The 25,780-nt window shown below is 41.5% G+C and overlaps 3 protein-coding genes across 5 annotated transcripts in view; all 3 read right to left on the reverse strand.

The window, feature by feature from the left end:
- Nucleotides 1–3,048, reverse strand: part of LOC118104428 (potassium voltage-gated channel subfamily B member 1) — a 38,556-nt gene extending 35,508 nt beyond the window's left edge. Inside the window, exons 1-2 of one of the 2 annotated variants that reach the window (XM_035151292.2) lie at nucleotides 2,687–3,048; nucleotides 1,307–1,972 (exon numbers count right to left, since the gene is read on the reverse strand). In XM_035151292.2, coding sequence (XP_035007183.2) covers nucleotides 1,307–1,861 — 555 coding nt within the window. In that variant the 5' untranslated portion in view covers nucleotides 1,862–1,972; nucleotides 2,687–3,048. Of the gene's footprint in view, nucleotides 1–1,306; nucleotides 1,994–2,686 lie in introns of both variants that reach the window. The other variant, XM_035151293.2, reaches the window with a different exon arrangement.
- A 1,188-nt stretch (nucleotides 3,049–4,236) lies between these two features.
- Nucleotides 4,237–12,547, reverse strand: LOC118104431 (prostacyclin synthase). The gene is made up of 10 exons (XM_035151296.2): nucleotides 12,436–12,547; nucleotides 11,460–11,583; nucleotides 10,775–10,950; nucleotides 9,596–9,739; nucleotides 8,859–8,986; nucleotides 7,669–7,850; nucleotides 6,081–6,234; nucleotides 5,261–5,442; nucleotides 4,735–4,886; nucleotides 4,237–4,618 (listed from the first exon to the last, which is right to left on the reverse strand). Exons 1-10 carry the CDS (start codon nucleotides 12,501–12,503, stop codon nucleotides 4,468–4,470), a joined length of 1,461 nt encoding a protein of 486 aa, XP_035007187.1. The 5' UTR covers nucleotides 12,504–12,547; the 3' UTR covers nucleotides 4,237–4,467.
- A 1,948-nt stretch (nucleotides 12,548–14,495) lies between these two features.
- Nucleotides 14,496–25,740, reverse strand: thumpd3 (THUMP domain containing 3). Of its 2 annotated transcripts, none has more exons than XM_035151294.1 (10): nucleotides 25,654–25,740; nucleotides 24,992–25,269; nucleotides 24,272–24,349; nucleotides 23,759–24,187; nucleotides 22,535–22,665; nucleotides 18,595–18,664; nucleotides 17,629–17,744; nucleotides 17,429–17,533; nucleotides 17,029–17,152; nucleotides 14,496–15,249 (listed from the first exon to the last, which is right to left on the reverse strand). In XM_035151294.1, exons 2-10 carry the CDS (start codon nucleotides 25,220–25,222, stop codon nucleotides 15,034–15,036), a joined length of 1,500 nt encoding a protein of 499 aa, XP_035007185.1. In that variant the 5' UTR covers nucleotides 25,223–25,269; nucleotides 25,654–25,740; the 3' UTR covers nucleotides 14,496–15,033. The 2 variants fall into 2 exon arrangements, with proteins under 2 accessions (XP_035007185.1, XP_035007186.1); XM_035151295.1 differs by lacking the exon at nucleotides 25,654–25,740 and adding an exon at nucleotides 25,401–25,647.
- Between the last annotated feature and the right edge of the window lie 40 nt (nucleotides 25,741–25,780).

Here is a 25,780-nt window from a genome sequence, read left to right on the forward strand (position 1 = left end):
CTGAAACCAATAAAGGGAGACAATGAAGGCCGTCATGTACTCATCTAAAAAAGCAACAACAACAAAAAGAGGTTTTAATTGACTACCCAGAAATACAGCAGCTGAGTCTTTTCTTCTCGGGAAGGTAGCAGAGATTATTGATTTAAGTGGAGTATTAAAGTTAGTTTCCTAAGTCACATACTTCTCAGTACACACTGATTAATCAGCTCAAAAACTTTTGCAGACAGAAGCCTTGACATCCATCCCTGGGTGCAACATATCTCTCTATCTGTCTCTCATTCCTCCATCCTGCCGCCCCCACTACTCCAGCTGCTGAAAGTGACAGATTAAAAGCACCGGCTCAGGCTGAGAGAAAGTCAAACATCTAATCAAGCCGGCCTCAAAGACAGACTTGTGCTAGCCTCTGGATGTTGAACTGAATTCCTCATATACTCTCTCCTTTTTGTTTTCATCTAATTATTTTCTAAATTTAAACTACATTCGTTAGAACCCCAAAGTCAGCAACTTCCTTTCCACTTCTTGATAGAGAAAGCATTGTGTGTGTGTGTGTGTGTGTGTGTGTGTACTTGTAAGTGTATTTTTGTTAGAACCATTTTGAGCACAGACCTTACAGAGTGAGGACATTTTGGAAAAGTGAGGATGATCGGGTTAGAATTAGGTTAAGGTTATAGGTTTAGGGTTATTTGTGTGGGAGACTATGGCTCAGGAGGTAGAGTGGGTCATCCACTAACCAGAAGGTCAGTGGTTTGAACCCCTCCATTCACATGAGTGATGTGTGATAGAGATAGTGACATAGATGCATTGTGTGAATGTGTGTGTGGATGGGTTAATGGCAGAACAGTAGTGTAAAGCACTTTGAGTGGTCTTCAAGAAAATAAAGCGCTATATAATTACAGACCCTGAACCATTAAGTTGTGATGGTTAAGGTTAGGGAAAGGGCTACGGGTTATTGTGCCAGTGAGTCACTAAAACAGAAGTAAAGAAATATAATGTGTGTGTGTGTGTGTCTGTGTGTGGTCCAGGTATTTCTCATGTTATGGGAACTAAATCTGTTAGTCAGTCATCTGTTCCGATATTATGGGGACAAATAGAGTACCAATAACATTAATCATTAACTTTTTAAGACCTTTTTAAGGTTATATTAAACTTAGGTTTAGCTTTAGGTTAAGGTTAGAGTATGGGTTAGGCAAGTAATAACAACAGTTGAGGTTGCAGAAAATCTATGTAAGTCAATGTAATGTTCTCTGCAGTCATGGAGAAATGACTCTGTGCGTGTGTGTGTGTGTGTGTGTGTGTGACACTATACCTTAGCAGAGAACGATGAGCTCGGCTTCTCCAGGAGGTCCCAGAGTTTCTTCCTCTTCTCAGAACAACACGTGGTGGTAAACTCCTCTCCCTCCCTATCCCTCATGTTCTCAGCCTCTCTCTTGAGCTCCTCGTTCATCTGCTCCTTCTTCTGGTGGTACCTGGCCTGGCAGCAGGACTCCAGGTAGATCTCGTCGATACCCCAGAAGTCCAGCTCTTGGCTGAAGGACAGGGCGCACATCTCCTCCATCATGTGCAGCTTCCCTGTACGGTAGAAGTTGAGGATGGAGGTGAAGGCCCCTGGGTGTCGGTCGAAGAAGAACTCCATGTTGTCCAAGCTGTAGTCGTCGCAGATCTCTATAATGGATTCGTGCGTGTTGCAGTCTTTCAGTTTGCCCAATCTGGTGCGGGGAAGCCTGTCCAGCGTCCTCCACAGGACCTCGTGGATGAGGCCCCCGACGTTGAGCCTCACCCGGCGGGTGTGGGTCTTGCTCCGGATGATGTCCATGGTGTCCGGTGGCAGGGTGGTCGTCGGCCGAGGCCCCGTTTTGATCATCTTCACTCAAGTTGCTGGGTCACTTGCAAAGACTGGAATGGGCAGTCTGACGGATTAAGAAGACATGGCCCTGCAGGTGACCGCATCAGGGTCCCACCTTCTTCTCTGTGGCTGGAATAAGAAGGGGAAAAACTGAGAAATGATTGAGAAGCTGTCGGAAGAGCCAGGAGCCGCTGTCCTACAGTAGCAATGTCAGGTGGTTTATCCACTCATCAGACAAGCAAATAGATATTTTAATCAGCTTTAAGAGGCACAGCCGCTTTTCTTGCTGACCGGGGTGACAGACGGTTCAATGATAAACTGTGTGAGCGCTGTCCGGTGCTGAACCGTCTGTCTGTCACTCTGCAGCCCGCTGTCTATCGCTGTCCACGGACTCCGGTGCTGAAACCTCTCAGCTCGGGAGGGACATGCGATCAATCCCAATCCAAAAACACTGTGGCTGACCAAGGCGAATGAGCTGTTCTTCAGAGGGAAATTAAGCTGGTCTAATACTAACACCGATTATCAACTTTGATTAAGAGCTCATATCACATTATATCACCTCCTAAAGAGACCATAGACGGCAGCATTGTGTTCACATATTCATAATTTATAGAGGAGTTAAGTTCATTTTAGCTGATGCATCATTATTTATAATTCTACATTCTTTATCTTTATTTAAGGGAAATGTATTTAAATCTACATCATTTGACAGAAGTAAACAGTGTAATGGTGTCCAGATATATAGAGACAGAACAAAACACAACCAAGTGAAGCTGAGTAGCACACGTGCTTGTTTAAATAAAACCTGAAGCTACACTAGACGGATAAATATATGATACTTACTCATCTCCCGTATATCCACAGTCACTTTATGGACGCGCACCAGCACCATTTCAAGAGTCAAAGCGCTGGAACTTGTTCTGTCCGCCCGCGTCTCCGGCGCTCTGCTGGGAGTTGATGGAGGCATCATGAGCTGCCCCCCGACATGCTGGAAAACATCACTGTGTTTCTGTTACAGAGGCATCACCATGTCCAGTCTGCTCTGTCCGGGCCTCAAGGTGTAGATTCAACAAGTGCTGCCCCGAGAGCAGCCGTGGACACCGCGGCTTCACCTCTGCTCCACCTGCTCTGAGTGTTCGCGCGCTGCTATCCGGCGCCTGTGACTGTGGACGGGATCCTGCAGAGGCTGATTTCACTCAGGCTCCTCTGGCGGCGCAGCCTGTGTGAGCTTAACCCCCTCAGAGCCGGAGAGACACAGCTCAGCATCTAACACGATCTTCTCTATAAGACGATTGGGCAGCAAACTACGGTCAATGAATTTACATCCTGTGGCTGAACTGGATTTGAATCAAACAATCATCTTTTACATTGTTGGCTATATGTCCAACACCCGTGCACAATTCCTGATTCAGCGAGGTGCACATTTAAGCAATTCCTTTGAGCAAAGCCACACATACTTGAATATACTTTGAAAGTTGCTCCTTGTTCATGCACATTGATTACTTCAAATAACTTTATAAAATAAATAACAATATTTAAAATGTGTCCGATTTAGTGTAAGTGTTGTTAATAAGTTTGGATGCTTCAGAGGATCAGGTTTCTGCTGGTGCCCTCTGGCCCCGCCCCTGGATCCACCCCAAATACAATATCTGGTCTATCAGTGGAAAAGTTCAGAAATTAGGACCCATCACAAGTTAACAAAGGTCAGATTTAATTAGGCCTAAGGTCCGGACTTTGTCCATGATTGTGTCATAACTTGATATTTATAATTGGTTGATTTATTGAAATGTATAATTTGATGAAACATCACAACTGAAACATGGTGTGAGTTGACAGAAAAGCTGAAGTTTTATTAGAAATAGGAGTAGGTTACCCGCACCCAGTTCCACATTACAGCTTCATGTGTATTCAGGAACAATAATAACTGCAGTCAGCTCTGGCTTCTGATTGCTTAAATGGTACAATACGCTGCCCCTTGAACTTGCTAATGTTCCCAAACAGTTCTTGCAACGCTTACTGTTCTTATTATGCTTGTGGAGTAGCCTTTGTTTTAACTGCTGTGTCATAATTTTTGTATTTGAAGAAGAAACTTTTCATTATTTCTGAAACAAAGAACATGGAGTTTGGTTGAAGCACAGGTCTGCACTATACAAATCGGTGCACTGTGGCGAATCTGCTGCTGCTGCTAGTAGGCGATCAGCTTCTTTCCAGACGACATATAAATCTAAACTTTCCACTCAGCTTCCCCGCGCAAACATCAGGCGTGTGTCAGTGTGACAGATGTGAGGCCGCGGCTCTGTTTACAGTACAGGCAGTTTCCCTCATTATGCTCTTGCGCTGTATTGAACGTACAGACCCACGCTCTAGTGCAGCTCTGGTCAAATTCCAGTGTCATATTATTTACCCACAAAATAATAGTGTGGGTGCTGAACAGATGTTTGTGGCTGTGATGGATTTGAACCATTAATTGTACCAAACACTCAAAAGAAATTGACAACATTTTGTATATGGTATTATTTACATCTTTTCATAAATATTATAAATACAGAATATAAAAGTACAAAGGGCTTATTGACAACAATGTGCATAAGTTGAAATGAACATGAAAGATATCGCGTTTTGTCTTAGTGCGTTTTCCTCTGTTTATATCGGAAAAGCAAGTCCCCCTCTGGTTGTAGCATTCCGAATCCGTAACGACTGGCGTTTACCTCGGGCATCTGAGCTTGTGGGTCGCACAGCTGCAAATCATAGTTAGTCAGCACCAAGTAAACAAACCTGCAGAGTAAACAAGTGAAAAAAATTCAATTAGAACATTCAAAAGCAAATGAAACCATGTAAACTCCTTCACCGTGGACGATCTTGTGAAGTTGCACCAGCTCTGAGACACTCACTTTCTGATGGTGTTGATGGCAAACTGCTTCCCCACACAGCCATTGGTCCCTGCACCCCACGGCATGGTGTAATATTTCAGCTTCCTTCCTCTTTTATAAAAATCCCTCTTGGTTGATCCATCTTCATTCAGGAAGCGATCGTATTTGTACTTCTGAAAAAAGAGCACACAAATTTTGTTTTTGGCAGCTGACATTAGATGTAAGCAATATCCGTTTGTTTGTTTGTGGACAGATTTGATTTAAATCAGCCTTGCGTTGTCCTTCCCACGCCTATTAGCTGTTCCTGTGCTTGGCTAATCCCTGAATGGTCCGCAGCTCAGGGTTTGACCTTTCACTGGGTAACACAGGGACAGCTCTGTGTAGGCGTTGATTCTGCCTTATATAAACAACTGCAGATTCTAATTACACTTAAGTCTGCCGCCAGCAAGTCCCTAAGACAATTACTACTGTTCCTGTTGGCAGCGCAGCAGGGTTTCGATGGAGTGGAGGGGTTGGAAACTTGAGCGTTTGCGTGAACAAGACAAACCTGCGGCTCGTGGTGAATCTCAGGGTCCATTTGAGGACTGTTGAAGGGGAACAAGCACACCCGGTCCCCTTTTCTCAGCAGGTACTCTTGGCCATCAGCCATGTGGAGGGTCTTTTCCTGCACCACCACTCTGGTGATGAAGGGGGCAGCAGTGAGTCTCAGTGCCTCTTCCAAAGCACTATCTGGGAACGAGAAAATTGTTGTGGACAAAACGTTGTTTTATTTGCACTTTCATTCACAAATATTTCTGCAGTACTTTCCCTACTTTTACTCGGCTTCACTTTTCTCACACTTTAAATGTAGCTCCTCTTTAAGATGCAGTTCTTTTAAAGCAGTTTGAGCACTGTACATTTACATGCACGGTCATACATGCACATGTGGTAGTGGCAAACCTTCAGTTACCCATTCACTTCCAATCTGTGCAAGCAAGAGGGCGAATAAAACATTCACTCCCTGCAGAGAAGTAAATCTGCAGTGTTGTTTTGCTCTGTGTTCGGCCTGGTCAGACACACGCGAATACGAAATAAACATCACGGGTCAAAGTTCACCAAAGTTGCTGCACCCCAAGAAGCGAATGTTTCCTTCGACTCCTCGCTCACAGATTTGAGGTGAACGGAGAAGCAAAGGTTCACCACTGACTTATTCCCCTATGTGTGACTGAGCCCCAAATCAAAACCAGCATGGCTTCACTTAAGTGAGTTAAACTTTGGTGAACATAACCCTGTGATATTCGCCTGCATGTGACCGAGCCTTAAGAGTGTCTTTTATTCCTGGCTTCATGGTATAGGTTAAATCATATGTTCCTTTCACAAGCTCTCACCAAAAACAGGGGTGTTCACAGGTCCGTCCATGAGGGGAGTCGCTGACGTCTCCATCTCTGAGATCCGGCTGAACTCGCTCTTCACCGCCATCAGAGCTTCAGGGTTCGTCAACAAGTAGCCCAACAGCCAAAATGCAGCAGGACCAACGTTACCCTGGAGACAAACAGAGAGTAACATGACCACGATGATAAGGTGGGCTCCGACACTCCGGCATAGCACAGTGACAGCGCAGGTGGTAACAGTGAATGAGATCATCACGTGACACCCACAGCATTCATGCCATTATTTTATTAGAGTTGCAACAAAGCAACACATTTTAATTTAAGTTTAGTTCAATTTAATCAAAAAGCGCTAATGAATCTTTAGTCCTGATGGGAGAGAAAAAGAACGGCTTCCTTTCATGTGTCTGGGACAAGGAGAGCAGTGCTCTGGATAGAGTCACTGCTGGCAGAGCACGGCGCATTAATGGTTTACTTAAAAAGGAAAGCTGTTGGAAACCCGAGGTCCCCTGCCATCTGCTTGCGTCCAAGGCCAGGACATTAAAGCTATTAAGTTTTATGGCAAAGCACAGAGCTGTCTGCCACAAGTAGAAACATGATAGTGAACTCCATGGAAACATAACATAACGAATAAATTACACTTAATTATTGGCAAAACGCACCAAAGTATAATTAAAAACATGTCTGATGAAGGAACCTATTTCTGGTATTAACCAGACTTTTTGCAACATTTAATGTGATTACAATATTGCATGCAATCTGATAAATGTTCATTTAATTCACTAAAGTAAAGTTTGAAAGGACATGAAAATGTGGAACAGACCCGAATTATGACTCAAAACTTGTAATCAAATAGAAATAAACCACAGTGACAAGTGCAAAAGAAAAAAAAAGGATGAGTAAGTGTCTTGCAGGTTTTAGCAGAATGAAGTAAACGTCTGATTAACACCTTTGATGCAATAACAACCCTCCAGCAGGACTATAGGCAAGAATGAATGATTTAATACTGCGTCCAGTTATATGTGAGGAAGAATTCCTCAAGTCAAAATGAGCTCGAATCCCAATCAAGACCAAAACTAATACAACTATTAACCTGCTTTTTATTTGTATTAAATGTAATCAAATGTAAAAATAACAATCAATTATTCTGAAATGAGATGCAGGTCATTGAATAAATACAAACTGCTGCATCATCAGAACAGGGATTTAAGGATTTTAGATAATGATATAAAGTCGAACAGCATTAAGAAGTGGTCTCACGAATGACACTGTGCTAAGTTCATGTACATTTCTCTTTTATAATTCCAGCTCCCCTCCATGACTTCCCCACAGACATAGACTAACTACTTTGAAAGTAGAGATGAACAGCGCACTCCGGTGCCAAAGAAGAGTACTGCATCACTTGTGTGCATGTAATTTGCTCCGTTTGTGAGGTTGTGCCACATTCTACATGTTTACTTGAATCTGTGACACAGTGACTCCGTGTGGTATCAGGCTCCCCCGACTGAGCAGGCAACTCATCTCATCTATAAATAATCATCAGAGATTCTCACTTTTGAACACACAGAATGCATTTCCTCATTCTCACTTGTGTGGCCCAGAGTTGCATCAGTACAGCCTTTCTCTGCGTGTCCTCGTCGGCCCCCTCCTCCTGCAGGAGCCGCCTGTATCCGCGAAGCCAAAGGCTCGACCCGGAGTCCTCGGCCAGACCTGCTGGAGCCAGCAGCTCCCACAGTCTCTGCTGAACCCTGTGGGCTGTCCTCTTCTCCTCTGTCACACACAGATAAACATCACAAAGTGAGGGAGTGACCCACAGGCAAAACTTGTGTAAGTACACTTTATCTCTAAAGCACATTTTGCAACCTTTTGAGTTGTCAGGGCACTCAGAGTTCAAGGCCAAACAGTCCCTAGAAATATCAGTTCCCTAAACGTGCCGGATTTTTTTCATCAAGAGCCATGAATTGTTCTCGGATAAATCAAAATCGGTTGAGTTGTTTTTTGCGTAATTCTGCTACATGACAAACCAATGGAGAAGAATGGAAAACGTAAATGAAAATGTGACCTCCTTGGTGGTGGTGATAAAAGCTACAGAGGGAGCTTTACCACACTTTCAGGTACTGTACTTATGAAACAGATGAGTTTTAAACCGTTTCTTAAAACTATCCACTCACTCTACGTTTTTTACAACTAAGGTAAGTTGCTTCCAGAGGTTGGAGGCCCCAACTGTAAATGGGGGTCAGAGACTGTCACTGATATTATTGCGTGCAAGAAACAGGAGAAGAACAATACTTTTAAGTATGACAGACAGAAATGAAGGAAGGGCACAATAATATTAAAACTGGTTCACTGTCCTGTTCAGTATTGGGAGGAGCCGATAAAGATCGAAACAATAACACACACACGCGCACAGAGACGAGGCCTGAGGAAATAAAGTGCATGTCGTAACAGTAAAGTACGTGTTCTCAGTCGGCGGAGTGCTGCGATGATGAACTCTGAATTGTAAACGTTCACGAACACTCTCCTACATGCTAAGTAAGCAACTCACCGTGGCAACCGGCAAACAAATCTTGAATTACAGCATATAGATGATGTCATATAAACTGAGAAGCGGTGACGCAGTGTAAACAGAGAGCGCAGACTTTCTCCTGAGTCACGCTGTGTAACGCTGATGTGATGACGTGATGTATGGCATCATTGATAGATAATAATTCTTCCAGACAACTGCGTCTTTAACCTCCTTTAATCTCTCCGCTGACAGATGCTTTCCTGTGTCATTACCTGACTTCAGCGTGCCCTTTGCCAGTTTGGTTAGGAGGCCATCAAACTTCTTGAACTCCTCATAGACACTGGAGGGATCTGAGTGGTTGTTGTTCTGCTCTCCTCCAAACAGCGTCAGGTACCCCGCCCTGCAGAGAAAGGACACATACAAAGTGTGTGAATGTGTGTGACCGCGCGGGACATTCCGGTGGGTGAACGCCAACCGTCTCTGTCTTCATGGAAAGATAACCAGCCCACACACTATTTTCTTTTCCATTTGTGAGCACACAGCACACACACACACACACACACACACACACACACACACACACACACACACACACACACACACACACAGAGCGATCCCCTTTGCACTGGTATTTTTTCCACTCGCCCACACAGCGAGCAGCATCTGCTAATGGTGGACGTCGCTGCGTCACAGTAAACATCACTGTCATATAGTGTTTCTCTGCTCTGTGTAATTGATGATACCTCTTATCATGAGAGACAGAGAAGCTCTGATTCACATCCGCTCTCCGTTTCAGTTTGTGTGCTGCACCGGAAAGATGACCTTGAACATTTGTGTAAAACGGTGTCCTCCTTCATTTATCTTTGTGTGTAAACTGTTTAGCTCGATGTATGCCAATTTAATGTCCTCTGAAGTCATGGAGACTCGACTGTGTGTGTGTGTGTGGTGTGTGTGTGTGTGTGTGTGTGTGTGTGTGTGCGTATGCGGAATTAGTGGGCTCTTTACTTACTTAAAGAGTACACTGTATGAGAAGTCGAACAGTCCCTCGTCTTTCCAGTGTTTCTGGTTCGGAGGCGTATCGGCTTTCAGTAAAGCCTCCAGGTGTCTGCTCATGATGCTGTCGAGCGCGGCCAAATTCATTCCCGCGAAATGCCTGAAGACATGAGGGGTTACAGTGGAAACAGGAAGAAAAGGTTAAGAGACACTCCTCAGAAGTGAAGCTGTAAATCACGTCACACTGATTGATGGTGTTGCGGGGGGGAAGAAATGCAATAGCTCACTGAAAGCCTTTATTAAAGCTCACTAGTTGACTTTGTTGCCTCATCTTTTGTTCTGGAGAAATGTAGCTTAGGTATTTTACAACATCATTTAGCTAATTTGTGGTTAAGTTGTTGACACACTCACACAAAGAATGCGGCACCCTGCAGCCTGAACAAGGCAGCGTACACAATATTAATACTGTGACTGATTATTAAATTGTGTGTGTTTGTGTGTTCACCATGCTAAATGTGGATTTGTTATTTCTAAGAGACGCCCCAAATGGTGCGCTTTGCTTTCAGCGACATCAAATTCAACTTCACTGTCTCGGACACAGACTCAGGTAGAGACTCGACTCTGACTCCTGTTGGATTCAAAAATCACTTGGGTCCGTCCACTGAGGTTCAACCTAACTTGTCGAGTAGCTAAATGAACTGTGTATGAACAGACCAGTGTTACAGAAGTAATATTCCTATACATTTTTTTCTCTGTTATACATTAGATGACTGGGCATATGGACGCTTGCACTTGGATGAACATGCAATTCTAATGGGACAAAAATATGCTTCAAACATAATTTACACATCCATGACATGAAAATAACTTCAGGGTTCCAGGTTCGAGTCCCAAAGAGCTTTGAGTGACTCAAATTCAACTAAAACCTCAACATTGATCTTTTTTAAAGCTTCAAATAAAGGAAGTAAAAACACTGGATTGATTCTATTTTTCTTCTCTCAGTTCTACAAAATAAACAACGTGCAGAAATAACAAAACAAGAAATTTCCTCATGCGTGAAAGAAAAAACATTCACAGTTCACTCGATACCACTCCTGAAACTAGTGGGTGGTTTTTCATGAACTAATTTGTCTTCCACATTCACAGAAAGAGAAAATGAAAACATGCAGAATGATCTTTCAGTGGGAGGACTTACGTTTTCATCATGGCTTTTTCTTTCGTGGGCTGGTGATGTGGGAGCCGCAGGCTGAAGATCCTCTCCATGAGCACCTGTGCATAGCGTGTGAAGTCCAGGGAATCCGAGTCCTTGATGACGGCGTCGTACGAGTGTGGATCCAGCAGCACTGTCACATAACGTCCAGCAGCACGCACCTGGAGATCAGCCGTTCAGACATGTGAGCGCATGAGTTACAGTCCACTACAAGTCTTACAGTCTTTGTGCATGTATTTATGAGTGCACTTAAAAAAAAAAGCAACTGATTACTGAAAATCACATATCCTGATGAAAGTCATGTTGCGTGATGGGATCTGCAACCTGCTGTTGCAAGGATTCCTTGAATCTTTAAGATGTGTTCCACAGTTACATCCGGAGAAGTTGTTGTTTTTAGGGCCCGAGCACCTCCGGTGGGAGGCCCTATTGTATTTCGAAGGATTTGTATTTCCCTTTTGGGGCTTTTTCAGGGCCTAGTTTAGACTTTATAACTTGAAAGTAAGAAGAAAATTGTCATAAAAGTCCAATTTCAAATGCACTTCCATAAAAAATGTGTCATTCTAAAAGGAGGTAGTTTGCACAATATCTTTGGGGTTGAAAATGTTTTGAAAAGACTTTCAGATCAACCTTAAGATAACTTTATAATATTAATATCGTTTCTTCTACTCACTGTGAAAATGTCTCCATGTTTCTGCTTCATGCGATTCAAGAACTTGGAGGCATCTCTTCCAAATTCAAGTGCATGGCCCAACCATGGGATACTTCCTTTGTCAAGAGGCGGTTCACTCTTGGACCTAATGAATGAAATTACAAATAAAAAAGTTACACTGTTTTTTGTATGATACAAAAATAGTAAAAGCTGTATTTTTCTATCTCTTCTCTACTTAAGCTCATATCCATTATGTTGATTGTGTAAACTACTGTGCTTGCACCCAGGGTCTGAGAGAAACAGCATTTCAATCCCTATGTCTGAGGCAGATATTGACAAAGTTGAATTCAGATTAAAGTGATTGCTTAACTTGTTTAATAATTTTCCCTTCTGACTGGGACACTACTACTCAAAGAGACTTGGACAGTGATTGAAACAACACGAGTCCTCCAGCTTCTATCAGTGTACACACACAGTTCAGTCTGACTATAGGCCAAGCCTTTTAGACTATATACACTATAGCCTATATACTGTAGCCTATAGGTGAACTACATCGAGTAACTTAACAAAACTTCACACCACAGATTTTTTCTAAGTAGTTTTCAACTTCCTCAAATGAAAACAAAAAGCTATTAAGTTTTAAATTCTCAATCACGGAGACTAATTCTAATTTTAACACTGGACTAGTTGAGCCACATTCCTCAGACTGGAACTGCAGCACCACACTAAACAATGAAGATAATGCCTTTCCAGGGGTGCGGTGTCCAACACGTGATCCTTTCATTGTCACAACAGTGCTATTTTTATCTTTCATTATTGAATAATTCCATTGAAAAGTTGCATAAAAATGGTTTAGAATTGGCATAGTGGGAAATAAGTATACAGGCACAAATCAGTGAAAAGTAAGTGACAGATGACGAGAAGAGAGCAGGTCTGAGTTTAACGAGATTTCTTTGTTCTGAGTCTCAGACAGACACGTGTGAGGAGAGGAACTCACCTGGTTCTGTGTGTCACGATGAAATACAGCAGGACGGCGTGGACGAGCAGGAAGATGGTCCAGATCATGTCGTGTGTTTCCCTCCCCGCTGCGCAGAGACTGTGGAGTCCCCCCCCCCGGCTCTCTCATGGCTTTTAAGGGATTTCCTCACCCACAGCTGAGTCACCGACGGTGTCACACCCCCACCCCAGCACTAGTCTACACGCCAACCATCACATCTGCACTGAGCACAGTCAGAGGAAAATCACCAGCTCGCTCGGTGATGTGGTTTGTAAACATCATGATGAACTGTGACGCTGAGACTTTGACTGAAACGAGGAAATAAAAAGGTTTTCATTTAGGAGTAACGCACGTTTGACACGATTCCAGGTCATCTGGGCTACAAGTGGCAAAAAACCCCCACATTTATCTTAACTTTAATTTTTAGATGTGGAGCACTTGGTATTCAAACAAGAATAATACTCAAAAATGTAAAACAGTAAAAAAACTTTTAAATGATTTAAAGCAACCCTATGTAACCATCTACAGAGCAACAGCGCCCTCTGCAATTCATTCTGTAACAGACGTTTTCATACCTGAGAGTCTAGACCACGGTCAGAACCAAAGTTCTTGTCTTTGTAACACAGTTTTACATTTGATGTGTTAGTTTTAGTACGACATTAGAAAGTCCTGTCGTCATCACCTAAGTGAGCTGCGTCTATACTTGACATTGGTATGTAGTCGAGTGAGCGTCTGACGTTGGCATGTTGTCACTGCAGCGACTGTATTTGCCAAATCTTTCGCATAAAGTGCATTAAAAAAAAAAAAAGTGTTTCTGTGTGAATGGAGAAAATAAAGATCCGGTTCACTTTGGTTATCTCGTTGGCTCTGTGATATCATTATCGTGTCACTACCCGCAAAATCAGTGTCTTTGTCGTTCAACTGTTGGAGGCGAAAACTACAAGCAATCCCACAAGCTTAGGCTTCGCTTTCTTCTTCTCTTGTTTAATACTGTTTCCACCCTCTGCAATTGGTCTGGAATTCTGAACCGTCCATAAAAGTATTTTCACACTGAAATTAAATGAACCACGGTTCATTGAAATAAACACCCCTCTTTTGGATGGACACAATTTTGGTCCGATGGTCTGGACTATGGACGGAGGCTTCGTTCACACCTGATACTTTGGTTCGGACTGAATTGAAAAGTCTGAAGGTCTGGACCAAACAAAGTAGGTGTGAAAACCATTGAGGTGGTTTTGATGAAGAGAAAAAACAAAGTCCATCATTCTGTTGACCAGAGCTCTGACTGCACAGTCCCACTCACTGACCTGGGACACAACCTATCGCTGGATATTCCTCATGATCTCTGTCTTCAACCTGAAGAGCTGCTGCTGTAACAAATACACCAAACTGTGTTAATATTCTTCATATTGTAAAAGTTTCCTCACTATTGTAGATTAACTCTGGTTTTTAATGACTTCATAGTCTTTTTAACTGACAGTTCGGCAGTTCAGCATCACTCTTGAACTTGCAGTGCCTGATTCGGACAATTTCAGCGTCCTAGTTCTCACAGGACATCAGACCTGCTCACTGCATACCTCAGCAAGAACAAGTGTTCAGGGTGAGAATGAAAGCAGACTGTTCTCTGACTAGGTGACTTGATTATTTTAAGTTACAAAAAACTGTCACAGTGTTGCTTTAACAAAAGTCATTGTTACTACTAAGACCCAAATTAAATCTACATCAAACTCAACACTCCACAACTGGTATGTTTTTTCCCTTGTAGACTTGTCATTAGTTGTGGTGAGGATTGGTTAACACATCTTCACAGTTCCTGTCTGGGAATAACCCAAAGGCGAGGGGTGTGTATTTTTCTTATTAAACCGATACAGGAAGTATAATATTACCTGCAGGTGTTCACCAACACTGAAATATATCACTGTTACTCAATCAGCTTGTGATGTCCCTGGTTGTTGTGTGCTCAGGATGGAAAGTTAAAGAAAAAGAAGCTAAAAGAAAAAACGTGCTGGTTTGCAGGTAGACATTGAAGAGGGAAGAAGGAAGCACATATTCACACAGTGTGACTTTCCCCTGTTTTATTGTCCAGCAACTCAAATATAAAATATTCCAGAAAACATTTTCAAGTACTGCCTCTTTCTTCTACTGTGCGTTACAGCTTCTGTGTTGTAAATTCGTCACTGCTTGGCAACTGAATCAAAGTGATGAATATTTATATTTACTGATATTTAGTTTGAACCTTCATTCATCGGGACAAATGGCAACATGCAGTTCCTGACAAGTGAACGCAGCAGATCAGAGGTGCAATAAAACCTTCAGTGGGTTTCTCAACAGCATCATGACAAATGAACTGGCTCAGTGGAACAGTGAGAGAACCATTAACCTGCTGCTGAGCATGAAAGAATACGTTTTCAATTTCTCCCATTTATCACATTACACCAAATGTGAAATACAAAAATTATACACTTAACCTGCTTGGCACTGTTGAGCAGAGAACCTGAAACAGGGAGAAAGTAAAATCTTCAAAAATAAAATAAATAGCAACAATCCTACATGGCCTCAAAATATAAATTCTGAATTCAAATGCAGGAGGTGATTTGATTAAGAGAGCTCCTTGTCATCCTCCTTGTTCTCCTCCTTGTTCTCCTCCTTGTCCTCCTGCGTGTTAACCGTTCCTCGTGGTTCATAGATATCCTCAGGAGTTTGGCCAAACACGGCCACGGTCCGCTTGAGGAGGTAGACTCCGGCGTGTAAACCCCCGACATTGACCCAAACAGTGTGCAGCTTCCTCCACAGTCCTCCCATCCTGGAAACAGCCTGCGGACAACATAAATCTTTTCAGGGCAAACTAACAAATGAGACATCTGTTTTACGCAAAGCAAGATTTCTGCTTAGACAAATACAGCTGGAAAAGTCTCGTTCCAAGATGCCACGGCCGAGTTAGTTAAACCTGCATCACTAAAACTGCAGAGGGGTTATTTAGAGATGATTTCAAGATTAATTTATTACTCATGTGAGCTTTTAAGGTTGTTTAAACTTGGTGGAGAGCTGCATAAACAGCTTAAGGATTGTAGTAATAAACAAAGACATAAATCTTAATACCAATTATTTGACTTAGAACAAATTTGGAAAAGCTTGGACAACAGAAAGGTCAATACAAGAATGCCTGAAATTCAAGAAAGCATGGGGGGAATAACATTTTTTAAGTATGCAGCCACTCTATTTTATTATATATATATATATATATATAATATTATAATTATTGTAAAGTATAGGTCAAAATCTATACTGTGGCCAAAATGCCCAATGCAACTTCCATCTGTTTCAGCTGTTGGAACAAATCAACAGCTCAAAGAACAACTGGAGCAAATCAATACTGCAGCTCATGTGTGAGCGAAATGAGCTTCATGTTAGTCTAATGTTGTCACGTCTATGCGACGCCTTCTACATACATAGACAATGCAACTTTTGTGAAAGGTGCAGTTAGTAGTATGATGTCAAAACGATCAACTGATCAATTTCACTGTCTAATTTGATGTAAAACAGCAGCTTGTAGAGAAAATAGACACCAAATCTCTAGATGAGCAGTTATACACATGATAAATAGTAATAAAAGGCTAAATTCTATTACACTATAATAATATATTACAAAGGAAAGTTGACAGCCCTAATTCAGGCTACTGCCAAATGATGCATCATCACACAACATGGTCAGTATGTGTAGACCTTATAAGTTTAGTTTTTCCTCAGGGAGCTTGTGCAGTTCAAGGACTGACTAATAAATGTGGCTTTTCCCCCTTTACTCAAGACTGTGCTTATAAGAAATGATGCGACATAATTTCACAGGTTATGATTGTGTCCAGCCCTGTTGATTTCGTTTTGTAACTTGTATTGCCACACAGACACACACACCAGGATTATTGCACAGACGATTAGCGTACTGTTGTTAGTGAGTCAGTGATGTCTTGGAACTTTAAAAGCAAAACATCTGAATTTAAAAGCATCATTTTTTGAATTATTTCTAAGGGAACACGTTGTATATTTGTACACAAAGTGCTTTATTTAGTTTAATCTCAGGTGTGGACAAAGCACAATCATTGACTTTAATTGGTGGTGACACAAACAGGTCTGTCTACTTGTTCCCGCCACACTGTTAAAGAAATTAACCTTTGTACCATAATCACAGTACCTGTTGTTATTATTACATTAGCAAAGGTACAAAGGTTTCAAGCAGCACCTTCCATTTGACAAATTGAACAGGTGCATGTTGCTAAAAGAGAGAGAGCAGGTTTCCAAACACAAGAAATGTGATTCTTTTAGTTTCTGCAACAATGTCATTACGCTACCTGTGTACTGCTGCACCTTCATACACATTTGTGATGTCTTAAATAAAAAAGTGCCATTTGACGGTTGACAGAAAAGTTACATCACTAATAAGTAGCTAAGTGCAATGGCTGCCAACATCTGTACAAGACACAACACGTTTAAATCTGAGTAAATGAACAGCGAGCATGCATCATCAGGACTGGAATGATGTAATTAATATCCTGAGGACTTTGCTGGAAATCATGTAATCTGCAAGACGAATACATTTACCTTAGAAAAGCATTTCTTGTCCTGCGTCAACAGGACAGCCTTGCCTGTGCCAGGTCGGCACACACGGGCCATTTCTCTCAAACAGGACGGGTAAAGGTCCCAGTTCTTCTTTCTAGAGCCCATTCTTCAAGAAAACAGAGGAGTGGTTTAGCTTCAATGTTCTTTACTTGACATTGTAGCAGCAGAGTCTGGATTTTGATCTAATCACTTTAACTTTTAAGAGCAGAATGAAATAAATTACATTCATTACATATTTAATACACAGATTTCAACCAACAGTTAAAGCATTGTGGTTATAGGGGATATTTTGGAACATTTCATTATTAAAACATAGATTTCTCCAGTGTAATTTCGACATATTATTTAACCAAGCATGTATTGTAAACCACTCATATGTTACCTCTTCCCAAACGGCATGTCCGTGATGATGATGTCAACAGAGCCGGTCCTTACGGGTAAATTGCACAAATCCCACTGCACCGTGTCAATGGGCAGTCCAGACACACTGTTTGAAAGGACGATCACAAATCATTGGGATTATCATCACATGTAAGTTAAGTTGTAAATTAAAACCAAAAATCTTAAGCGATTTATTCTCACCTGCCCTTGTCTGCCCTCCTTCTCTGGATGTGACATATGTTATTGACTGTGCGGTTAACCGCCATGTCATTATTGTCACCAGCGACGTAGAATGAACTGGTGAATTCGATGGCCCCCTGGAGAAGGAAAGCATTTAAAAATCTGTGGCCTTTTCTATTATTTTATACCCTCCTCAGGTCCGCTCGAGACCATCATGGAACAAATTAGCTTCCTCAAATCAACCAGTAATTCAAGTCTTATGATGTCCAGTTATCTAAGTATTTAGGTTTATGCACTTGTAGCAATCGAGAACGGTGTAAAACGCATCGTGTTTGGATAAAGACAAGTTTGGCAAATTTGGAGAGAAAGTGCTGAATAAGATCAATTATTGAGTCTGAAAATGTTCTTATTATCTGATAATGTTAAGAAATGATTAGATGTGACCGAATGTTTAAACCTAAATTAATATGGCAGGTTAAACACCACAGAGTTGAGTGAGGAGTAATTGAGAGCATAAGGTTTCCAAACCCGAGTCTCCACAGGTTGGGCCTGACTCAGAATATCATTAATAATAATATTCATGTTTGGGTTTGTTGGCTGGGCTATCTGTTTGATTTTTTACAAAGCATGTGCCGGGAAAAACGTCAGACTCCTCACGTTCGGACACAAACAAACATTGTTTTTGCATCCAGAGCTGCACTCTAATGAGTAAGCATTAATTAGTACTTGCTGATCATTTGCTATTTAACTCTGAAGTGTGTCGTTCACTTATGAAGTGAATCTGATGAGCTTCGTCATGAAACTTCGCCCAGCTGCTTGTAAATGTGTTGCAGTTGTACAGTGTGTTGAAGTGTAATGATGTCGATTTTGAGGTGTTAAAGCCATGACACATAATAAATACATGAGGTCATGAAAGAGTGCTGCAACAAAAGTCACGCATACAGGAGATTACTGTGGTCACAGTTAGGACTCAAAGTCATGTCTCACCTCCAGTGGTATCGCTCCAGTCCCACACATTGGATCAAGTATCACATCGGATGCCTGAGGTTTACACAGCCTGATAATAGACAACAGAGCATGAATATAGCACCAATGCAATACATTTTATAAGCAACTCATTTCATACACGTCAATATATAATATCAACCAGTTCTGCTAACACTTTGCTCCCAGGCCTGTCAATCTGTGTTTAAAAGACTTGGTTAAGCATGAATCATTCTGAGTAGTTAGCTTTTAAAAGCTCAACATGGGCTGGCTCCCACATACATTTCGCAGCTCTTGACTCCCTGTAATCCCGGTGGTAACCTGAGATCAGCCAGCCTGTCCCTGTCGGCTGTCCCTAGGTCAAGGCTGGCTACTCAAGGTGACCGGGCTTTCTCTGTCAGGGCCCCGTGGCTCTGGAACTCCCTGCCTGATGAGATTAGGCTCGCCAACTCACTACCGATCTTTAAATCAATACTCAAAATGTTTATTTTTACAGGAAAGCATTTCTAACATGCGACTTATAATTATTTTCATTACAACACGCAGTCTTATAGAGTTCGAGTGTGATGTTCCTGATGTTCTGTACTGAACATGACACTCAAACACAAAAGTGGTTTAGGTTTCTGCCCTACAGCAATTTTACATGACACCCAACTGAACTTCCACCACGAGTATTTATATCTGTTGTTACTTACATACATTACTTTACGTTGTCAGTCACTTCATCAAAAGACAATTAACGTTACAGCAATTAAAGTCTATAAACTTGAAATGCTTGAGTTGTATCCAAGTCACATTTATAGTGGTACTCTTAGTATTGTATAACATTGTTATGATTTGCATTTGTTTACTCAGCTCCTATTGTATTTGCTCACAATGGTCAAACAAATGAAGTTCAAAAGAAATATATGTAAATTATCCAACGAGAAATGCAAACGAATATGAACCAAACCACAAGTAACAGAACTAAAAATCATCAGATGTCGAATAACCATTTTCAACCTTTAATTAAACAGAAAAATACCAAGAGTGTATTCTAGAGGAGAGACACTGAGTAAACAGTTTTTATTACTCATCACATACTCGTAATTGATCTCTGAGCTCATCTGAGCGGAAAACGTAGGAAGTAAGCAGAGTATCCGTCTCTTTTGTTATGCCTTACAAAAAAACACCAAGGTGTGACAGAGAAGAATATCTTGGCGAGTGTGAAGATATTGGATATGCCTGTGTTCAGTCAGGACAAGTATTTCTGCCTCTCTGTTAATGCGGTCATGTTTTCTTTCTTAGTTCTAATCCCGAGTGAACCACAGGCAACAACAATGGACAATAGAGGTTTGCATCTGCAAGGAGTCTTGATGCATTTCAATGGATCACATCCACCATTTTCTATTTTACTGCACATGGCTGCTTTTTCATCAGTGAATACAAACAGACAAATATGAACTCTGTTTTTATTTACAAAGTGCTTTAAAAGTATTATAGACTGTTACTACAATTGTGCTGTTATTTACAAAATAAGGTTTTAATTTAAGTCTATGACAGTAGTCAGTAGGGTTGCAAAGGGGCGGACATTTTCCATGGGAAGTTAAGCTCGGGAATTTTGAAAAAAAAATGTTACCGCAAATTAAACGCTGAGCAATAAAAACGTCATTCAAAACTCTATTTTAAAGATGTATGGAATGCAGTACATGCTGCACGTTGAATTTCTCCATCACATGCACAGTGCATTCTTCCATGTGCAGTGCATTCTTCCTCACATGCACAGATAATTCCCAGCATCCTGCACACTACACAAGGGCTATTGAGGCCACACTACTGCATTAGCCCAAGGACTAGTCAGGTAAGTTTTGATGATATTACTGGGGAAAATATATTAGCATGCTGATTGAGGATTGTTCATCTGTTCATCTAGCCTATTTCTATTCATTTATCCATCAATTGTAAAATATTTTAAAAGACGATTCCAATTGTTTAGCTAACTATTTATATCTCTGGCATTGCATTAGTGTTTTTTACAAGCTTTTTTCTCATCTTATTCTACAGAACAATGCCACGTGCACTATCTCATGTGTGGAGACATTTCACCCCAGCCAATGTAGAAGGAAAGGCTGTGTACATTTGCAAATACTGTGCAAAGACCTATGTTAAGAATGCCACAAAGATGCAGAATCATATAGTCAAGTGCCCAAAGGGGCTCAAATCAGCTTATGACAAAACAAAATGTTTATATTTATGTCTGTATATGACAAGGTAAATACAGTTAGTATAAATTACCCACAAAATTGCCAGTTTATTCCCGTTAATTCCCGTATATTCCCGTTAATTCCCATGGAAAGTTTCCAACTTTGAATATTCCCGGAATTTTGCAACCCTAGTAGTCAGTGCTCTCCAAAATGTATTTGACATTCATTCATTTTATACTTGTGTGCTGCACCTCAGGCTTAAAAGGACTAACTCTGATTATAGCCTTTACTGTATCGAGGTGGCCCCGCCTGGCCCCCCCTTAGCTGCACCACTGCACCGAGGCGCATTACTCCGCATTACTCATCAGCTCTTCTGATGTTTTCTAATCATCACAACTGATATTGATAAAAACCTGATGAATTCATATTTATGTTCCTGGATTAACGGAGCGTCGCTTTTTCTGCAACAATGAAGTGAAAACACTACGCTGCGTCATAATCTACGGGAAGATGTGTCAAAGTCTCCAACAGAGACTCTGACACATCTTTAATGTGCGTCTGTTCTGATCCGGAAGCAGCGGTGGTTATAATTATTCAGTGGTGGAAAACAGCTAAAACAATAAACGTAGTGGAAAACAAGAATCGATTGCGTTCAGTCACTGAATCGATGCAGAGTCGTCCACGTCCGCATCGCGATGATTCTAAGAATCGAGAATTTTCCACATCTCTAACTATAGATTTGCAAGTTTAGCATGAAAAGATTTACATATCTTTTGTTTACACTCTGCTATTTGACTAAGTTGATTTGTTATGCAAATGATGGACCATTGTTTATACTGTGTGTGTTCAAGACCCATTTCCTTTGTGACAGTAAAGTCTATTTTCTCTTATCTTATCCATTTGTATACGTGGGAGCTAGAAAATTACGAAAAATCCTCACTAATGTTCTTCTTCTGTTGAAGCTCAACAGTATATCTAGCTGCTTTCAGACATGTCTCAGGATGAAATGAATGAAAAGAGGAGCCATACACGTAGAAGACACCGATGCAGATGTCAACTTGGAAAGACAACGAGATTTGAGAGGTTTTGGTAATAAGGCAGTGGTGTAGACGACAACATGTGATGTCCGCAGCAGAATTTATACATGACTTCCTGCCTGCTGTGCCACCTCTCGCCTGAAAGCTCCTGAGATTGTGACAAAGGCAAACTCCAGAGAAAGTCTGTACTCCATTTTGCAGACATTCTGGAGTTCATGTCTGAAAACAGACAGCAGTGAAAACACCAGGAGAATTCTCAGGTTTTTATCATTCTCACAGGCAGCCAGATCTCATCATAGCTTAGGCTGTAGGTTTGCACATTCTCATGAGAGAAAGGCAGTTCTCACTGTTCAACCCCCTGCACAGCTACCACCACAGATTTATCTAATTTCGTGGGAAACACTGATACATGTTAATAATAATAACAATAATAATAATAAAATCCCAGATATGTTGGACACAGGCTGATGACAGAATAGACACACATGCACATTTCTGTGATGTTTACGGAACATGTGTGGATGATTTCTAGAGATACAAGGGACAAACAACATTTTTAAAAAAGTTGCGCATGGTGACATCCGCTCTGTCCTTTGCAGACATGAGCAGACGACCACATCCTATTCACATCACATGGATCCTTGTGACGACACACAGTAGGTAAATATAAATCTGAGTTCAACACGGTGACGTCAACAGGACCACACTGTTAGGAAGAATTACCTGAGCATGCCATAGCATAAGGTAGATCTCAGTGTAGTGGGTCCAAAGTGGCTGATGTTTCTTCTGTGAAGACTCTCTTCTGTGAGAGCGATGCCAATCACCATCTCTTCTTTGTGTATGTTCACTAAAACCTACAGCACAGGAGCAAACACTAGAAGATTAGAAATCAGGTAACACACATTTTCATATTTAATGGAGCTAAAATTAAAAGAACAATAAACTGTTAATAAATTGGATTTGCATTAATTATTCAAGGGATTTTTAAATTACCATTTATTAAAATGTAATACATCTGGGGTTTTTAAACTTGGGTTTAAAGTTTGGACGCCCCCATTAATCTGATCCGGCATCTGATGGGCATTTTTACCTCTGCCAAGGAGGTTATGTTTTTACCTTTGTCCATTTGTCAGCAGGAATTCACAAAAACTACAAAACACATTTCCATGAAACTTGGTAGAAAGATGGGACATGGGCCAAAAAACAACTGACTGCATTTTTCATGGATCTGGACAAATTGGCAGATCCAGGTGTTGTTCTTCTTTCTCCTTTAACATTGCGAGAGAGCGCTTTGATTGTTTCACATTTTTACCAATTTTACAGGGAATAATTCATGGATCTTGATGAAAAGGGCATATTTAGGAGACTTATATTTAAAAGTGTGTTCCATTTAGTGCACTTTGGTTTTTATTTAAAGGGACTGTTGGGCCTTGGTGGAGGTATGCGCTCTACTGAGTGCCAATAATATTCTAATCTATTGTTTTGAGTTAATTGTAACAAAGAAGCACAACACAAACATTTACAGGCTAATTTACTAACTACTGCAACATGTATCTAACTCAGATTGGGAAATAAAACTTAATTCTATATACAAACTGTGTGGTTGTCAGACTACACAACCAAACAACTGTCTCCTACCAACCAATACAATAACATTTCTACAAACTATGGAAGGCCACAGTTTTATCATTACTGTACGTGTGAAAACATTTTTTTGATTTAATCTTAAACATAAACACACCATGTAACAACATTTCCCAACATGTCACATAATGAGAACAGCTTATCTTCTTGGAAAATGTTACAGGGCAGGGTTGTTATTTTTATCCCTCCTTAAACTAAATATTAGGTTGTCCCCTGCAAAGTTTATCTGAGCATGTTGAGCTTTTTTTGGCCAGTGCAATGTTATTCACTTTGCGTCAGTCCCGTCTCAACAAGCATGCCTACCTCTATGTCAAACTTCGTCATGTCTGCTTTCCACTGGAAGAATTCTTGTACGGCCCCGCCGAAGTCTCTGGCTGCCTCATTAGAGGAAAAGCTGTGTTTGTCACCTGCCCTGTTGCACGTCACACGGAATTTGAGGATTTTGGCCTTGGGTGCTCCCTCCTCGGAGTCCTGTGCGCAGGTCTCCAGGTCAGGAGAGGCCTCTGTCTCCGTTTGGCCATCAGCAGCTGACACTGCCTCAGGCACCTCCTGCTGCTCATTGTCAGCCGCGGTTTCATCACTGGCCGCGCTGTTGGGTTTTACTTTGGCTGGTTTCCCTCCTTTTCGGTAGCCTTTCCTCTTTTTTAAGGCTCCGTTGAGTTTCCAGACCTGCAGGGCATTACTCCAGGGCAGTTTGGACGCAAGCTGCTGCAGCTCCTCCAATGTCTCCTCCTGTAGTTAAAGAACACTGTTTGCTACCCTGACGTCAACACAGTGTACATCAGAACAAACAGAGTAAAGCCGGCTGTGAGTTACCTTTGATTCCTTGAACTGGTAATGATCATATTCGTCAACCACAACAAACAGGTTGTCCACAGACTTCAAGAGATGAACCTAGAGTGTAAGAATAAATGAATAAATGAAAAGGTTTTGTGCGTTCAAACATGTTTTAAATGGCAAAACAAAAGTCAGAGTTTCTGAAATTAAAAAAATGGCGATTTCACAGCTGTTCCTGGTCCCTCTCTCTCCCCCTCTCTCTCCTCTCATCTCAACGGGTCGAGGCAGATGGCCGCCCACACTGAGCCTGTATTTATCTTAAAGGGGAGTTCTTTTTAAATTGGAACTGTTGGGTTTCTCTAAAATATTGTAAGGTCTTGGCCTAACTACACAAACTGCCTTGAAATTATGTTGTGATTTGGGGCTATTTAAATAAAAATGTATTGATTTGACTTCAAGGATCTTTATTGTCCCTGTTGTAATTTGTAGGACAGACAGCAGCAACCACATAAACCACAGACTCACAAACCTCTAGCTCAACATAAGAGATGGACAATGAATACAATATAAAAGACAAAAAGACTTAAACACATACATAAAAGATGGTCTTAACGAATTAAAATACAAATAAATCCATCAAAAGGCCCCTGAACTTCATGATTTACCATCAAATCAAAGTCCTCTGTGTTTGTAGGTCAACATAACAGTAAGAGAAACCTGGTGGGACTGAGTCTCCCTTGGTTTGGACTCTTTCCTCACCTGGTATAACTTGTCGGTTGTTATTGGAAAGTATAACCGACCACGGTCTTTGCTGATTCTTGCAGCAACCCCAATCTTCTCCTCGATCTCCTCTGCTGCGGTGTGTTCGAACCCCGTGGGCACCGTCGCCCCGATGGTGACAGTGATGATGTCCCCAGTGACGTCATCAGTCTCAGTGGAGGAGGAAGCTGGAGCTGCCTGTTCTGCTGCTCCGTCTTCCGGTGTGGACATGTTGAATCCAGAAAGGCAAACCCGAAAAGGTAGTGTGTGTGAGAGAGCTGAAGATCAATGAGAGACACGTTCAAACTGTCAATGCTTCACATTTTAAACACACACAAAGAGGAAGTCATTGGTAAATCATGTTGTCGTGAGTTAGCATGACATCTCAACACGGTGAATAAACAAGTACTTTGTCAATGCGGGACAAGCAGCATGACCAGGGAACTCAGCAGGCTAACGTTAGCTTACAGGAGCTAAAAAAGTTGGTAGCACATAAAGAAGACACAACGGTAAAGTAAGACGATGATGCGGTGTTTTTATGAAACGACCGCCTCACGGTGATGTGTGTTGAAGTAACGAGTTCAGCGGCTGAGCTGTGGGAGCTGGAAATAACCTTAAAACCAGTCTAATGTGCTCATTTTGCTAACTGGAGTCAGACCAACCTGTCAAACACGAGGTGACAACACGCTACTTCCGCCCTGTGGCCACAACACTGACACTTCCGGCACACTCCCCTTCACAATAAAAGCACCATCACCAAACGCTTACTGGAGAAGACTTATTTACACA

The sequence above is a fragment of the Hippoglossus stenolepis genome, chromosome 3, assembly GCF_022539355.2.
Source record: "Hippoglossus stenolepis isolate QCI-W04-F060 chromosome 3, HSTE1.2, whole genome shotgun sequence".
Lineage (NCBI taxonomy): Eukaryota > Metazoa > Chordata > Actinopteri > Pleuronectiformes > Pleuronectidae > Hippoglossus > Hippoglossus stenolepis.

Excerpts from the sequence above, each read along its gene's own strand:
- LOC118104431 (XM_035151296.2), bottom strand. The coding sequence starts at position 12,503 with ATGATCTGGACCATCTTCCTGCTCGTCCACGCCGTCCTGCTGTATTTC. Across the intron at positions 4,887-5,260 it reads AGATTCACCACGAGCCGCAG|AAGTACAAATACGATCGCTT; the intron begins GTTTGTCTTGTT and ends CTCTTTTTTCAG. Across the intron at positions 4,619-4,734 it reads GCCATCAACACCATCAGAAA|GTTTGTTTACTTGGTGCTGA; the intron begins GTGAGTGTCTCA and ends TTTACTCTGCAG.
- thumpd3 (XM_035151294.1), bottom strand. The coding sequence starts at position 25,222 with ATGTCCACACCGGAAGACGGAGCAGCAGAACAGGCAGCTCCAGCTTCC. Across the intron at positions 24,350-24,991 it reads CAACCGACAAGTTATACCAG|GTTCATCTCTTGAAGTCTGT; the intron begins GTGAGGAAAGAG and ends CTTACACTCTAG. Across the intron at positions 15,250-17,028 it reads ACAAGAAATGCTTTTCTAAG|GCTGTTTCCAGGATGGGAGG; the intron begins GTAAATGTATTC and ends TGTTGTCCGCAG.